The sequence below is a fragment of the Falco naumanni genome, chromosome 4 (genome assembly GCF_017639655.2).
Source record: "Falco naumanni isolate bFalNau1 chromosome 4, bFalNau1.pat, whole genome shotgun sequence".
Lineage (NCBI taxonomy): Eukaryota > Metazoa > Chordata > Aves > Falconiformes > Falconidae > Falco > Falco naumanni.
The window spans coordinates 78,598,231-78,616,182 of NC_054057.1; the positions used below are offsets into that span (position 1 = coordinate 78,598,231).

Below are 17,952 nucleotides of genomic sequence, written 5' to 3' on the forward strand. Positions count from 1 at the left end.
ATTATGGCAGGGAACATCCTTTTAAGTTGGATATTGTGGCCCTGTTTTACCCACAGGTCGATAGCCTGATTTGGTAGCTTGAAAATCTGTGTGAAAGTGACTCAGACGTGCCCTCAGTCACTCGGAGAGTTTGAATCCCCGCTTCCTTTTCTTTCTCCAGTCACCTAGAATGCAAACCCTGAGACGTTAAGCACAGTAGAAGCACCCAGTGAGGTGCTGTCGTGGTGGACACCCAGGTGTCCTCTGCACTAGCTGTCACTCAGCCAGTCCAAGCTCAGTCACTCAGGCCCAACAGCATTCCCAGCTGGAGACTGCTCGGTCTTGTGGGTGTTGGGAAGAAGAGGAGGAGACAGGACAAGAAATCTTCTAGAGAAGACATTTATTGGAGACAAACAGATGGCAAAATGTCAGGTTTCATATCGTTGAGTCTCTGGTGGATTCGTGGTACATGCTGCACACGATCATTTGCAGATTTCTCCCTATTTTGCTTGTTCTATATAAAAAGAATAAAAAAAAGCACTTGAGCTATGGCCTCCCAGATCGCGAGAGGAAGCCGTTATATTTTTGTCCTTATAAAAGCTGTTCCAGTGTTTCTTAAAAGACATTGTAAGTGAAGAGTGGTGAAAAGAAACCCACAGGAAAGGCTTTAAAAGTTCCCCTCGAGCCCTGTACTCATGAGGAGTATGGAACTGGTGTCAAAACAAGACAATTCCTAGTAGAGTCATTACTGCAAAAAATAGACTCTGCAAGTTTCCTACAACTAAAAATAATTTGAGAGGGGTTTTTTTATTTATTTTGGGACGCTTGAAGAGTTTGCTGCATGACCTGCAACATTAAAATATTGAGAAGCATTAAGGCTTTTTAAGACTTCTTCTGAAAGAGAGATTTCTAGAAGATACAAAGTAAGTTTTTTCTAAACCAGTGGAAGTTAATGCTTAGGAAAAGGTGGACAAGAAGAAAAAATCCTGAGGAATTTCTTCTAAACATAATGGAAAGATGTGATATGACTAAAGTGTTACATGGATATACTGAGAAAATTATATATGAAAAAAGCAGAAACAAATTATGTGGAGTATAAGGCACCTAATATAAAGCTTGAAAAATCTAATTATGCCCATATAGAGATGGAATAATGACCAGATAAAATGTATCTATTGGCTTTTAACAGCATCTCATCATACTCTAAATGCCATGGACATTTGGTTTCCATAAAGATGCCATTGATTGGGAAAGGCCATATTTAAGATAAAATTTTGAGGTGGACTTGTAACTTGCAAGAGCCAGTTAAAATACTGCACCGTTTTTGCTACGCTGTAAATGATCTTAACCTCATATTGTCCAAGTGTTTGTGGCAGCAGACCAGTTGTCTGCCCCAGATTTAGTTGCACACCGAGTATAAAACTTTTTGAACATGCACTGGGAGCAACTGTGGTAACGTGGACCGTCAGAAAGCCCTTGCAGTAGAGCTGCTAGGTCTCATGGTTCTTTGCAGCCCAGCTCCTGGAGACCCACACAGACTGCAGGAACAAACGTCGCTAACTGCATCTGTCAGAGCTGGCTTAATTTTGAGGTCTTGTCACCTGTGTTTTCTGTTCTGAATTCAGTCCCTGCCCTCCCACGGCGGGGGGGGGGGGGGCATGCTGTCCTTGCCGAGGGGCAGCCGGTGACCCCATGGTGCGGCGTTGGCCGCCCTGTCACATACCCGCCACGCTCTGCTGCTCCACCAGGTCTGGTGCCCTCTCTCCTGTAGGGCGTAGGAACGACAAACACTAACCATATTTTAAAAAGCAAGATTTCCCTGCGTTCCTTATTAACTTCCAAGCATTTAGCACAGTGGGCAAAGCTACTGAAAGCCCTTCAGTATGTGTGTTTACTTACGGGTTTGGCTTTTGCATGTGAAATAAGCCCGATCTCACTATAGCAAATCCAGTCCAGAGAGAAATTCTTTAGGATATTGCTGATGTTTGTTTTTGCATTGGCATTAAAGCTTAGGGGGGTAGAATAGTATTGTGTTTATAGTAAAACAGAGTAAAGGAATTAAAGAAGGGTAAGAAGAATTCTGCTTTTGACCTCGTAACATTTGCATTCAGGATGCTGCAGTTTAAGCACACCGAAAAGCAGGTTACAATTTTTATCGCTCCCTCTTTTCTTCCGTTGTTTTTAACTAATACTGAGAGTTCTTTCATAGCCTTTTGAAACAGCAGGAACTGTGCATTCTGCGCTTTCTGCGTGCTGCCCATCATACCGGGAGACCTTCCCCCTGTTGACAGATGAGTAGGTGCTATCTCTTCTTGACGTGGTTCCCCCTCTCAAGCTTCAACTCCATGTCGGGAGCGGGGGGTCAGCCCTGGAGGCTTCTGGCATGACAAAAAGAGGTCTTGGGAAACACACTGTGAGATCATATCTTAGAAAACCAGGCGTTTATCTGGTACAGTGCAGACATTGTGCTCAGATAGCCAACTGTTAATTATTTCAGATTTTTTAAATACTATATAACCCTCCATAGTATAGTTTCTCATGGAAATGGGGTGAAGTCAGGCTTACGGCACAGTCAACTGGAAATCCATCACACAGTCAGTGGCGGCCAGGATTTCTGGCCTGCAGCAGGCAGGGAATGCTCCATGCAGGTCTGGCTTTTATGAAGTTGCTTATTACAAAGAATTACTCAGTGACTGGGTTTTGGAGATATATTGTAGCCTAGAGATTGCTCACAAATTGCTTGTTGCGACTGTTATGCTCAAGATTTTCAAATTACTGTTCTGTGCTTTCTACGTGGTCACCTAAATTGCAAATGATTGTTTTATGCTTCCCAACTGATTGATTCTGGTCAGTGTTGCATGGTGGCTGTGGAAACACTGCTGGCAAGAGCCTCTGGTATTTCTCATCCAAAAAAATATTTTCCTGACTTCTCCCACGAAAATTGCCTGACTTCTTCAAATTTTTGTCTAAAGAGAGTTAAAAGAGGAGCAGATCATCAAAGCGGCGTGCAGAGGTTGTCCACATGTATTAAGGAGAACATGGATGTGGTGCTAGTGGAGCTACCAGCTCTGCGGATCCTTGCTCTGACATTGACTTTCAACTTGTGGTGAATTATTTCGCTGATGTATTGTTAACTTTTATTCATAGTTCTTCCTCTTGTATTGTGAGTAATGATGATGAGGTTCTGGTAGGCGCACCTGGTTAACAGCAAAATGTCAACAGGAGGTTTTCTGGGCAACAGGCTGGAAACGGGAAAGATTTAAGAAAAACCTTTTCACCTTAAAAAAATATATTCCTTCCAGACAAAAACCTGTTAGTGATAAGTAACATGTAGCAATCTGATAGCCTCTGATACTTAAGAAAGTTTTATTCATTCATGAACTTTGGAAAGAAGAAAACAGCAAACTGTCTTACATACTGCGTAAGCGTGAGCGTTCAGGAGTGGGGGTCTCCCAGGGTTGCTGCGGCAGGCAGTGTCACTTGGAGAAAGCTATCCAAAAGGGTGAGATTTGTGACATTTCTGCTGGTATTAAGTAACTGTGCAACGATATTTGTTAGTAGATAAAACATATCATAACAAGAGCCGAGCTGTGTTTATATTTGCGTTGTAGGAGCGTGTGCTAAACATCTTACAAATGCTTTCTGTGTTATACAGTCCTAGAGCCTCATCTGAAATGTATTTATAAATATGTAAATACATTACAAAGTAAGAGGAGTTCCCTAAGCTGGATTGCAATCATGAGCTGTCTGGACAGTTAACTATCTTTACCCAGTGTGACAGACCACATGTTGCAGGCAGGAGGATTTTTAAAGTGTAAAAATAATCATGCGGAACCGTGTAACCCCTGAGGCTGCATCCACGCATAGCCAGCACGCAAACGGCACCTTTCACGCATGTCGCTGCCCCATCGCTGAGCTCAGCTGGCAAGATGCATTCATGTCGTGCTATGCTTGCTGCTTACCTGCAAGGGTAATCCAGGCTGCTCAGAATCGGAGGCTCTTTAGGAAGAGTTAAAATTGATTAAGGGTAAGCGTAAAATATCTCAGATGGGGTATTCTATGAAATAAGGAAAAATGGCATGCTTTTTCTTACTTCAATTTTATTTTCTCCTGGTTGATTCACTTATCATCATTATTTTCTTTCTGTTGGTTATCTTAGACCAGGAGAAAGGTCAAGTGTCTTCATCTGACATCAGTGTCTGTTGTATTTGGCTAACCATACCTTGGTCAGTTGTGTGTCACTGTCCGGGCGAGTATGGCAGTTCTCGGAGGTGTGCCAGGCTCAGTGGAAGTTCAGGGCACCTGAATTTTTCCACATTCACTGAGATTAATGACATGCTGTTACTAATCCATTTTTTCTACTTTAATTTGGGAGTTATATGCTAGGTGTCATGTAAAACCCAAGAGAGAAAGACTTGAGGAAAACCCCACCATTTTTTGCATTTCGTTTCTCTCTGAAGCTTGATGTGCCTTCATCAAATGCACTGTTTTGGTATTACATCAACCATAACCAAAACTAATACAGCATAGACTAGAAACAAATCAGTAGGGTCATACTTTTGCCCTCCATCCTCTTATTTTTCTTTTCAGAGGTGGCTGCTGCCAGCATTGTTGGCTGGCTAGTCAAGAATCTTTGTGGAAAATTTGTAGTGTCTGAAGGTTTTTTATTTCTTTAACAGGGCTACGCGGCATAGAAATAGCACCTGTCCCTTCCCTCAGGCAATATCCAATATGCTCAGGGTAAGTTCTTGCCTCCCTGGGTGCCAGAATTGCTGTTGCTGGAGTAGCTAGGAGCATCCATTATCCTAGAAGAGAGTTTGAAAGGGAAAATAAAGCCTTATCCACCTTTTCCACTTGGGTTGCGGTTCAGCTCTGTGTGCCAGCAGCACAGGCTAGGCTTGCAAGGGTGACCGACTGCCACCTCAGGCAGGATCAGTTAGATCTACCAGATCTAAAATATCCTTGGTCCCCTCGGCTCCCAAGGAACATAGATAGCAAGCAGCTGCCCAATGGGGAGCTGTATCTTGAAAGCCTCTTGTATAAATCATTGCTTCATAGATAAAATGAAGTTATTCGCTGTGCCAACGTGTTCTTGCGTTCAGGTGTTACGAGGGTGTGAGGTGGGCCCAGGAAGGGTGAGCCTTCTGAGGAATGCCTGCTTTCTTTGGGTTGTTACTGGCATTTAAACCCCGATAGGTTGTTTCTAGGGAGGTTTCAAGAAGCATTAGCGAAAGGGTCATCGTTTTGCCAGTCTCCAAAGTCATTGCTGCTCTTCAGTTGGGCTACACTGCCTTGCTGGAGGATGAAAGAGGGGACAGTCCATTGAGGTTTCTTCTAGTAACCTTGTTGTGTAGGATTTTAGGACTGAGATTTGTTGTGAAAACACTCATGCTTCCAAGAATTGTCTTATTTCACTGCATATGCAGAGATTTTCTTGACCAAGCTATTAGCTCAAAAAAGTCATAGAACTGCATACACTGTGTACATATATATAAAAGGAGCCTGTCAGCTATTTTGAAAAACATGAAGCTGTGAGGCTAGATTTGCTGAGACCTTCTCATCTTGAGTGTGGACATACTCTTCTGTTGCCAATTTCGGACAACGAGGCTGAAGTTGTATAACAGAGCTGTAAGCACTGTAACTAATGTAGGCTGAGGGAGTTTGTAAATAAGAGGGGGAGGTTGAAATGGTCGGGTGGGTTTTTGGTTTGAAGGTTTCTATTGCAGTCAAAGAAAACTTGTATTTGAAAACAAGAATAAAGGATGATAAATCGGTAGACATAGCAGCTGAAAGAATTTATTTCATGGAAAAGAACTTTATGTTCCTATTGAAATACAGTCGATAAAATTCTATTATTTTCTTAAAATAATTAACTCAAATGAGCATTTAGTTTTGAGGGAAATAAATAAATGACCAAACTTTCAGGCACATTAATATTTGATTTGGAGATAACTGCATAAATATTGAATTTGAAGATTACATTCCAGAGCGCTGCATTAAAATTGCAAGACTTTTCTATTATCCTTCATAATGGAACATGAAATTAGAAACTTGTTCATGGAAAGAAAAATTTCTCCACTCTCATCTACACATTTTCTGCACTGTTGTGTTAACAGAGGAGCTCCTCTTCTCATACTGTGAGAAGAGATATAGCTATCAGTAGGACATAGACCCTGGAGTAATTTACGGTCCTTTTGAAAATTAATATGCACCATTTCATAATTGCGCCTCACTTCTTTGATGGGTTTAGAACAAAACTTAAACCGGGGAGTTAGCCTACAGGGTTAACACTCATGTTTACAGATGCAGGAGTCCAGAAGGCTTTGATGGTGTTCCCTGGGGGTTTTTTTCCTTCAGTTGCATGCACTTGAGGACCACTAAAATGTCTTCTTGACTTCCTAATCCTAAAAAATTCCTAAGAGCCCTGGTGTAGCTGTGTGTTGTTCAGGAAGGAAGGAGAGGTCTTACGATGTCCTCCGCACTGTAGGTGCCACGGCTCTTGTTAGCTGCAGTTCTTGCACCCAGTGAGACCGGTGGTCTAGTGGATGCCAGTGACTGTGGCGGTCTGGTTAGCTAGCATCTGTTATTGCTCAGAACACGTGGGATGTAGTCAGTGCAGCAGCTCACCGTTATTAACAGCAGTCACCCCCCTTGCGAAGGTATGTGCTGGTTTGTGGCTGCCCTGCTCCCCTTTCTGGGAAATAATTCTGAAAATGGAATAACAAATAGAAACCTGGATCGGACAGTCTCAAAACATGTGCGGGCATCCAGTTCATACTGTTTTCAGACACAGATTGATTTTCCAAGTCGTGTTTTTTTTTTCTTCTTATATTGGTCTCAAATAATTCATTTCCATAACTTTACAGTTCTGCAGTTGCTCCTCTTATTCACGGTTCAGCCATAACAAAACATTGTTCCCAATAGTACTTGAAAATGGAGCAGACATACTCATTCTGCAGCAAAGAGCAAAGCAATTGTATTTCTTCCTAATTAACTATACCCCAATAGAAAAATTTGTGGTATAATAACATAGGAGAAAATTGGTCATTTTACCTTTATGTACAATTTGCTGTTTTTCAAAAACTGCATTTATTTAGAGGCAGAAGCCAATCACACAGATTGTGTTTAGTTCATGTTCATGTTACGGTTCTTCTGCAGTCGTTTGTTAAGAGTTAATGAAGATTACGCATTTTCATGCCATAAAGCTCTGTAACTTGCACGGTTCTGTCTTAGGTCAGCAGAAGGTGTAAACAGTGTTTAAAAGGAATCTGTTGATCTTTGTCTCTATAAGTGAATGTATAACTGATTAATCATTTATTAAACCTCTCTACATTATTTATGAGTAGAACAGAAATATAAACAAGTGACCTTTTTATCCTTTTTTTTTGCTTGAGAAAGTAGCTTCTTTATTTGTAGAGCTCGTGATGATAACAAAATACAAATTAACTTTTAATGACTGCTTTTGTATTCCCTCAGATTTATCAGAAAACAAGGACTGGATCGGCTGTTCCTGGAATGCGATACTCACATGTGGCGCCTGGGGGACCGCAGGATCCCAGAAGGAATCACAGTCGATGGAGGGTCGGACTGGTTTCTCCTGAACAGGAAGTTTGTGGAGTATGTCACTTTTTCTAATGATGATCTGGTAACAAAGATGAAGAGGTTTTACTCTTACACGTTGCTTCCTGCTGAGGTATGTGAACTCAAACCAGCTCCTCTCTGTTCAAAGCTACAATATTTGTGCTTGTCCCAAAGATCTCTGAAGTCAGAAGGGCTTTCACCTGATTTTAGTGGGCTTTGGGCCATCCCACAGTGAGTAATGATAATTTTACTCCCATGACGAGTAAGTCCTTTAGTGTTAGAACAACTTTTGCAGTTGTTTTGTTGCTTTGTTTGTGGGACTTTTTTGCAAGGAGTGGCCTTGTTTTATACTATTAAGCCTATTAATCTATTACTGAACAACCAAAATCCAACTGCCCTTTGCTTGCAAATTGTTCCTCCACAAAGCCTTTGAAGGCTATTAGAAATGGCAAATTGTCTTCATAAGTAGCTTTCCTCACTATTATCCAGCCCTTTTCTTTAAAAATAAAAATCCTACAAACAAAGGTTTATTGTTCGGTTGAAAACTCAGCTACAAGGCATAGTCACAAATCATTTAGATCACTCAGGAATCGCTCTGGCTACAAGTGGTGCAGAAGGGGAGCGCACACCAGGATGGGTTTCATCCAGCATGCGGCAGCATGTCAGGGAGATATGCGTTATCTGCAAATAGAGCACAGAGCCTGGCGGGTTGTCAGGCAGTGCTACCCCTGCTGCAGCAGGTACGTTGCTCCCCTGGCTTGTCAGGCTCTGCTCCCAGGGTACGTAGCGTGCAGCCATCCCAAGGAAGGACCTGATGACTGTCTTTAAAACGGTAACTTCATTCCTCGCTAATGGCCTCTGAACATTTTGAGGGATTGATGAGACCGATCGTGCAAAGCCAGGTTCATTAGTTTACGGTGGAGCACAGCCACTGTCATCTTTTGATAGGGGTTTATTATTCCGTGCACATATTGAATAATCTTGCTTTAATCCTATTTCTGTTAAAATTCACCTTTTCTTTCAACTCTGATAACCTTTTTATCCATTATCTAGGAGAAATTTCTGTATCATTATAAAAGGACACAGGGCAATGGGTAATTGGGTAGGGTTGTTTTTTTTTCCCCTCTCGCTTGAATGAGAATGGATGCCTTTATGGGTTTAACCAAACAGCTCAAGCATAAAATCCATATTCACTGGGCTGTCATTTAACATTAAAAAGGGTAGGGGGATTATTTGGGGGCCAGCCATGCTAATGTTATGCTAGTTATTTATAGGTCTTGCTATTGCTGATTTTAAAGAGAAGTCACTGCTCCAAAAAGCTTCTCTTAGAGGGCTAAATTTGATCATATTCTGTAGCTTCTTTCTACAAGGTTTTCCTTGCAAGTCACATAGCTCGTTTCTTAAAATCACCCTGCCTTCACTGACCTGTTAACCTGCTACATCAGTCCCCATTACACATGATTTATGTAACAGCTGATATTATGATGGTACAATTAGGATAGCCCAATAGGAATTCCTTGCTGCCTTGAGTCAGCAAATAAAGACTTATGATTTCAGACGTAATTGCAGGAGGCAGAATGTCCTTTTGGTGCCTGGGTGAGCTGTGTGTTTCAGAACAAGGCCGTTCAACTGGCAATGCATTTTGGAGTGCTGGAGATAGAGAAGAACTGTCTGAGACTATTTTTTTCATAGTAACCAGGGTGGTGGTGAAGGTTTGAGGATTGTCTTAGGAAACAGCCTGATATATATAACACATTGCTCAGGATAACAGTCCTAAATCAGTTAGACCAGAGAGTAACTTGTAGAAGAGAAATAATGGGAATTTCTTAAAATTGCTCATACAGATGAAATTAAAATAATTCCTGGCACTGGTGCCTTTCCTGGAGGTTATTGTAGCAAGGCTTCAACTGTATGTTCTTCCAGTTTGGCTGGGTCTATAGCATGCTGTGGTTTTTTTCATACTGTATGGAATGTGTACATGTGGAGTGCTTTTTGTATATGGTAGAACAGCAGCACTTGTTAATTCTGTCATTTCAAAAGAAAGTCACCTGCATTCAGTTCAGCCCGTGGGCTGAAGTGAAGGAGAAGATGGAAGTCTGAGGAGCTGAATGTACTGATCTGCTCTGTCTTCAAATGTTGCAGTCCTTCTTTCACACTGTTCTGGAGAACAGCCCGTACTGTGACTCCATGGTGGACAACAACTTGCGCATCACGAACTGGAACCGAAAACTCGGTTGCAAGTGTCAGTACAAGCACATTGTTGACTGGTGTGGCTGTTCACCTAACGACTTCAAACCAGCAGACTTCCACCGATTCCAGGTAACTGAAGCAGTTTCTCTGCTCTTCCCCCTCTGCTGGGGTGTGGAGAGCCCTCAGGCTGCATGGCTGCAGTGGGGAGTGGGAAGGGAAGCTTTTACCCCATCAGGCAAGGTGGAGAAAAGGTGAGGAAGCTCTGCTGTTAATTTCAGGAGAATGAAAGATTGGTTCTCTGTTTTGGCCCTTGAGACTTAATACTGCATGGTAAGGGCACAGAGCAGCTCTTTGCACTACTCGGCGTTGGTAGATCTGCTGTGCTAGAAAGGAGGGATGCTTGAAACATTCCTCACTGTACCAATATTACTTGGTAACTCTTGTGAATTTATTGCAAAGGATTTTTTCCTAAGTTCCAGCTCAGGTGTTGTCATGATTTCATGAAACCCCTGGCTTTCATTGTTAAGTAATGTTTTTCATCTTTGAAAAAAACTTGGAAGTTGACCAGAGTGTCTGCTACAGGCTTACATAGCACAAAGCAAATCAGGTTTTGTGATTATATTCATCAACATGATTATACTTAAGTTTACTTGGGGGCCAGAGTCATGAGGTTTTAATCACCCAGGCTTGACAGAACTGCTTAAAAAGTTTAATCGGTTCCTTTGTGATACAGTTTCCTCGAGGCAGACATGAGAGCAAATCCTTGTGCTTGAGGGTGCACTCAGTCTCAAGTCTGTATCTGGTCTGTGTATTTTCTGTTAAGAAAGAACAACTGCTTGTTTCAAGGTCACCAGATTTGCAATTCCATCCCTGCAGCTCCTTGGGGTTCCCTGCATAAAGCATGTTTGTTCAGGCTTTGTGTGGGATGGGGAATGTGTTACCCTACAGCACAAAAATGATGACTGCTCCGAAACAGAGATCTTTTCTTTATTGTAATATGCTGCCTACTAGGCGAGGCTGAAGGCAGTGACACAGGCGCTCACAAAAAGAGCAAATGAGACATTATCTAAGAGGCGTGCTGCTGCCCTGAACACCAGTCCCAGGAAAGTCTGCAGCACAGACTAAATGGCAAGTTTTAAAAAACTCCTGCCGGTCTGCAGAGGCTGACTTGCTCCAGACTGGGAAAACAACCCACGATGACATTTCAGAAAACCATCAGGTAAACTGGGCTGCAAGGGGAAGTTCAAAATTAGGATATGTGTAAGGGCAACTTCTGACACTTGGCTGATGAGAGAGCCCCTCTCAGGGACACGTGGCACCAGAAGGCTGGCTGGCGGTTCCCACGGAGGCACAAAGCAAGCTGCTGAGGAGATGGAGAGCCCGCAGCATGCAACATCTCAGAGTAAAACTGAACATCCTCAAAAGAATTTTTTAACCACCTGGGGCACTTCTGAACTTCTCGGCACCTCAATGCCCATGCTTAAATATAAGCAGGGCAGAATAAAAGCTTTTTAAAAGCCAGTGGTAGTTGAGTAGCATCTAAACTAGTAATACACCCAAGATTGTGTCAAGGGCAGAGCAAAACATCTCTATAGGACCGGTCAGAAGCTGAGAAACCTCAGCCACCGATGGCGGCTCTCCCAGGGTCCCCGTGCCCCCTCACAGCAGCAGATTCATACACACCGCTCTGCCCCTTCCAAGACCCTGTGCCACGGGACGCTTCGCCCCCGGCCCAACCGCTCATAACACGTGCCAGTGCTGTCCCACCTCCAGGGTGACCGTCGCTTAGAGCATCCTCACCCCTCCAGCACTGCTGGAGACCCGGCCAGGGCAAGGCAGCAGTGGGTGGCTGTTGTTACGGAGGGATTGGCACACCTATATTTTCATGGAGTAATTATGTATTTTTTATCTGAATCTTAACAACAAATTGTCAGAAAAGTGACTCTTTTAAGACAGCTTTGCCCATGGGGAGAACCAGTTCATGTCTTCAGCTCCAAGCCATCGCTTAAGACAAAATGTCATGGCTGAAGATGGGAAACTCACCCCAGTGTCTTCTCCTTTTGTATCACCACAGCAGACTGCCAGGCCAACTTTCTTTGCCCGCAAATTTGAAGCTGTAGTGAATCAGGAGATAATCGGCCAGCTGGACTACTACTTGTATGGCAACTACCCCTCGGGCACACCCGGCCTCCGGTCCTACTGGGAGAACGTGTACGACGAGCCCGACGGCGTGCACACCCTCAGCGACGTCGCCCTCACCATGTACCATGCCTTCTCCCGCCTGGGCCTGAGGAGAGCGGAGACTTCGTTCCACGCTGCTGGAGACAACAGCTGCAGGTCAGTCCGGGTCTGTCTTTGTCCTGGGTGCTCCAAGGGACACAGGGTGGGCTGCCACGTGCCGGCAGATGTTCAGCTACTTGGCTGTGCTGGATGGAGCGTACCGTCACGAACAGGGCCAGGAGCTGCAAGCGTACGGTGCTTATTTCTGGGAGTATTTGTGCCAACAACAAAGCACTGGTTATTCAGGGTTGACATTGTGACCTGCTCGCTGCACTTTGAAGGAGCTCCTCTCCAGCCTGATGAAGACAGACAGGATCCAGTTGGGCAGTGCTACCCCTACTGCTGCATTTTCTTGATTAATTTCAGCAAGTGTATTATACCCGCAGCTTCCAAACCCTCTGTGTGATTGCAGCAGAGGTCGTGTTCACCTCTATTATACTTACCAAAAGCAGAGGACAGGATTTCAGAATTAATCTGAACACAGGCAGGTTAATGGCCCTTGCTTGTTTGTTCCCCTGGGTGCATACATGGAGCACAGAGAGCTACTTGCTTGAGCTCAGTTTGCCTGCTTGGTACAGCTGTCTGTGCCAAAAGTGTTGTAACTGATGGGATCCATTAGCATCAAATAAATAAAATGAATGCATGTATAGATCTCCCTCTCTCTCACTCTCTCTCAAATAAAGGTCCTTTTTCTTTAAAGGGAAAGCCCCCCACATTCTAGATTCCTTTTTCACCTATAAGCCTAGCAAAGAAGAATTCAGTCTAAAAGGGATTTGAAGGAAGAATTCCTGGAGTTAGACTTGCACAGAAAAGGCTTTCTTCATGGTAGATAATTGCTGCCTGCAAACACATCTGAAGCTCTTTATGTTCAAAGCAGTGAGGGTTCATCTTTTAAAGTCTTACTTTACAGTCTCTTAATTCCTTCTTCAGAATGTATTTTTTGGACCTTGCCCTTTTTTATCCTAATAGAAAACATACAGCCTAAGTCAGCAAATACTGAAGACGCTCCTTGTGCTTTGACGGATGGACTTTGCCCCTCTTGTGTTCTCGAGAGGGAACCAAAGTGCCTTGACCTTCCTACTTAGTCATGAAAGTGCTGAGTAATGTCCCATTTAGAAAGATGTAGCAGTAAGTGATCCAGATTCCTATTACAGCTTTGCCAGTAAAGGTTACCAGTGCAAAGCAATAAAAGATCAATAATAATTAGATAGAAATAATCACTAGTAGCATGTCTTCCTTATATGACATAAAGGGAGACCTAAAGAAGTCCTGGGTCATTTGTCCTGCAGAGAGCGAAGCCAGCAGAGAGGATGGGAGCTATGTATAACCACTACTGAAATAATTTGACAATTACTTTTGTGCTTATTCCTTTTGCCGGTGTTCTGATGATGATTTATATCAGTAATCAATTTCATTTCTGGGGAGATTTTCGTTGCACAGGAGCTCAAGGTGCTTTTCAAGCTTGCTCAGATTATAGACTGGGCAGCTGTGTCATCCACCGCTGATTGCAGCTGTCTCCGGGATAAAGCACGGCGCCTTCACAGAGGCTGGAGCCTCGGAACGGTGCAGGGAGGAATGCACACAGGGACGGGGCTGAACGCTTCATTTTCATCCCTACCCGAGCCCCCTCAAAAACGCTGTGAGCCAGTGTCCCATTTAAATCACAGGAAGGTGGATGACCCTCAGGTTTATGATTCGCACCTCTCCTCTCTTGATACTATGTTGTCTTTCGGAGCGTGTGCATGTATGTGTACACTGCCTCTGTCCCTCTCGTGATTTTGCATGCCTCTAACGCGGGAAGGGCAGGGATGTATTTGGACTGAGCACCTCAGCAGCATTCCCTTTGCTGTTGGGGCTAACAGCAGCGCGAAGTTGGCTGATCCTGCAGTTGCCACCCCAGCTCATTTCACAGGAGATGCTGCCACCCACAGCGGCCCAGGAGACTGTTCCCTGCACACTGCTCTACCAAGGGCTAGCTCCCAGCCTCAGGAAGCCGTGCCCCCTGCAGACTGCTCTGGTACCAAATTAGATTGCATATCAGCATCTTCAGTGGAAGCAACATTAATGTGTGATTGAGATTTAATTTATTTCTCTCCATCTCCAGGCATTTTTACTCACTGCTGCCAAGAGACAATTTACTCAGACTGTTTCAAGGATATTGTAAATATTTGCTGCCGCACACATATAGAACAGGAGGTCTCAGTACTTGGAACAGAAGTCAGATTGTTCCTTGTATAGGCTGCATAACTTTGCTGTGTCTTTGCTTAGTCCATCAGTGCTGGCCCTGTTTGTACCCCCTCTTGTTATGTTTATTCCTTAAGCCCTAGAGACTTCCTTCTGGGTGTTGCTGGTTTCATGTAATGAAAGGTCCTTCCTGGTTAGCTCCTCTTGGTGTTTATGTCTTGAGATGTAATAACTAGCATGAGGAGTCAGAATTAGCTGACTTGGCAGGGAAGGTGTGATAGTGGATGGTTTTTAAATGTGTTGCAAACACTTGTTTTGCAATTAATGACGGTGCTGTAAAGTAGCAAAATATCTGATTGCAGAGCTATGAATAATGTATTTTTGATTATTTATGCATCCATATGTATACAAACATAATTACAGATGTTTCTGAGACTATAGCAGACAACTGACCATTAATTTTAATTATTAAAACCAGGACTACGCTGTCTTTGAATCTGAACTGTAGCTGAAAGCTTCCAAATCTCCTGAAGACAAGCTTTTCCTGTTTGTTTGACCTTTTTTCAGTTTATTTGTAATTATGAGTAGAAAATCCATAGCAAAAAGCAACCTCAAGTCTTTAAGGAATGTGAAGTTTATTTCCTAAAATAAAGGAGACCTGCCGGGGGGGCAGTTCTGGTGTCCTTGATGCAGTGCCACCCGGCAGGGACCGAGCCCTTGGGCCGTGGGTTGGGGACAGATGTGCAGGCAAGGACACGGTGTGGGCTGCTGTCCCCAGCCCACTGCTGTCCCCAGGATCCACCGCCAGGCATCTTGTGCTCTAACCCTGGAGAAAGGCGACCACCTGTTTGGGAATGAGACACATTTCTTAAGCATCCTTTGCCCTGGCGAACAGTGCTGCAGCCTAGCAATATGTATCTCCGGTGACATGCCTTTTACCCAGAAGAGAGATTAAAGGAGAGGAGGTTTCGGGCACGCGGAGGTATCTCCTAAAGAGCTTAGAGCCGTGAATATGTTCTAAATGAGCATATATTCTTAGTAGCATATTTTTATGTTTCAAGGTAATCAGAACAGCCTAAGAATATTTGATAATGAGTCATGAACACATTTGAAATCTCTTAATGTACAGTGGTGAATTTTCTAGTTGAAATGAATACTTCTTAAGCCGTTAGCTCCAAGTAAATGGTGATGTCATGTCTCTCTCGTGTAACTGATGAGCGTGTGCCATTTTACAGATACTACCCCATGGGCCATCCAGTTTCCGTCCACCTTTACTTCCTTGCTGACCGTTTCCAAGGCTTCCTAATTAGACACCACGCAACGAATCTGGCTGTCAGTAAACTAGAAACTCTGGAAACGTGGGTGATGCCCAAGAAAGTCTTTAAGATCGCAAGTCCACCAAGTGATTTTGGAAGGCTGCAGTTTTCAGAGGTAAGTATTCACAGCCACCCATGCACAACATCAGGCGCCTTTGGAGAGATTGCACACTAATTCAGCAGCCTCTGGAAACTGTATTTCCATGTAACTTTTGGTTGACAGTGGCTCTTTAGTGTAATTAATGCACATCCTCTTTGCTGAAGTAGATACTGTTGCCGGCTCAGATCTGTGGTCCTGTGAGTATCCTCACTCCCTCTTGATTGAAGCACAAACTGGAGGCATTTGCTGTTGTAAAAGGGCCTCAGTAACTTAAAAGTTTTGTGACTCTGATTGTTGTGGGTGTTGTGAGAGATACCTGGGAAAAATGCCATGTTTCTGCAGCTCCAGATGTGAACGGGGATGTGGTAAGCATTCCTCTCAAGGGTATGCTGAAAAAACCCTCATAAAATTAGTGATAGTCAGGCACCGATGCCACATGTGAGCGGAATATTGATGTTATAACACAAAAGAGAAAATTATCACACTGGTGGCTGCGATTTCCCACAAATCCTGTTTTTTCTTCTAGGAATTTGTCTCAGGATCTGACATAGAGTGTAAAAAATGTACCCTCAAATTTATGAGGAAAGTTGACCACTAATAGAATCAGACATCTGTGTTCTTTTTTAAAGATATAACTGTCTGAGCAGTTAATTTCATGATTTTTCTTGTTAAGCCACAAATTTCAATTAAGGTATAAAATTGATTGAACAAATGTGTTCCAGTCATTATGGCTAAGTCCATAAATTACCATCTTCTTGGGCAATTAAGAAATGCCTAGGTAGGATTCAGTGTTTTGGTGTGCATGGCAAATCCATGACACTAATGCGCCATTAAAGAGATGGATGGAAAGTGTGTTTCATTTATCAATGTGTCTGATGGTAGGCTTGCCATTTCATGCAGTGATAAATGGTCATACAAGCTTTAATTCTTGTGATTTGTAGGAGTTTTTCTGCTGTTTATTTGGTACTTTTAATCTCACTTTGGTCCCGATGCCTGCTCTGGATCTTTCAGCAACTGGGCTGGCAGCAACAGAGTTTTTTCTGAGTGTATGATGAAAAGAAACATACTGATCTCAGTCCTCTAGAACTCGAATAAAACTATTTAGAAAAGATACCTCTGACTTCACTGCGGTTGTAGAGAGGAAACAAACCTGGGACCAGAATCTACTCGCTAGCCATTTGCCAGGTCCCCCTGGCCCCAGTGCCCCATTTTTCCCATGCTGGCCCTGCAGCGGGCGTGAGCCTGACGGGTGGCCGTCCTGCAGCAGCATTGCCCCGGGTCAGCCTCCCCCGACGGGAGAGGTGGTAGCGTGTCAGCGGCCTCTTCGCTGCGTGTGCCCACAGCTCTGTGGAGTGTGTCGCCCTACAGGGAGGATCCCTGGATCCCGTGGGACTAATGAGCTGCTCCTCACAGCCTCACAGACCACGGCTGGTCTGTAAGCAGCCCTGTTGGAACTGCTGCTGCAGCGAGGCCACGCGAGTGCTAAGCATGGGAAGGATTTCATCACTGGTGAGATTTGTTCAGGCTAAGGAAGCATTTTCTTCTATTTGAAACACAGAAAAAGAGTTTTGGTGGCTACTTACTTGTTTTCATTATTTTTTTTTTCACCTAAACTCTTTAATTGTCCTCTCCTTTCTTAGATGCTTCGTATTTTAAAAGACCAGGAGGTACAAAGTAAATAATTCAATCATTTCTTAATTGTTTATTTTACTTTCTGCCTTCCTCCAGCCTGCAGGCATCTCTGCCTCTGAGCCAAATTATTCTCTCAGTTACCCTGGTATAAATCCAGCATTAACCTCTTCAGCTTCAGTGTGGCTGGAAAACCTTTGATCTGCTACTGCTTATTAAAATGCCACTTCTTTGTCAAAGTCCAGCAAGTGTAAAACAAATTTAGCAGTTCACCTAAGATGAGGGTATCGGTGTTTACAGGGTCAGCACCAGAAAAGAAAATGAAGATTTGTGCTTACTGGGACATACAACTGCTGGTTCTTCAATGACTTCCACCCCATGGTCTGGCAGAAATTTAAATCTGAATGGGGTATTTATAGCTGGGAGCTTTCTTCCCTCCCAGCTCACACAACGGGGTCGGGGTCGGCAGGAAGAGCACAAACATGCTGCACTGCATGCGCTCCCAGGTGCAGTTGTGACCCTGAGGTACAACTGAAATTGCAGCGGAGGTGATGGGACCCCTTCAGTCAGCCCTTCCTGCCCTCCGCTCCTTTGCTTCCCGAGTAGCAGATGTCACCATACACCGCGTAAAGACAAGTGGAAAAAAACATCAGCCAGCTGGGGTTAATTTTTAAACAAATTTAAGAAATTTCT

The 17,952-nt window shown here is 43.7% G+C and overlaps 1 protein-coding gene across 2 annotated transcripts in view; it reads left to right on the plus strand.

The window, feature by feature from the left end:
* Positions 1–17,952, plus strand: part of XYLT1 (xylosyltransferase 1) — a 202,151-nt gene that overhangs the window by 163,858 nt on the left and 20,341 nt on the right. For both annotated transcript variants that reach the window (XM_040591969.1, XM_040591970.1), the window contains 4 exons: positions 7,456–7,672; positions 9,703–9,879; positions 11,825–12,087; positions 15,450–15,645. In XM_040591969.1, the coding sequence (XP_040447903.1) occupies positions 7,456–7,672; positions 9,703–9,879; positions 11,825–12,087; positions 15,450–15,645 (853 nt within the window). The remainder of the gene's footprint in view (positions 1–7,455; positions 7,673–9,702; positions 9,880–11,824; positions 12,088–15,449; positions 15,646–17,952) is intronic.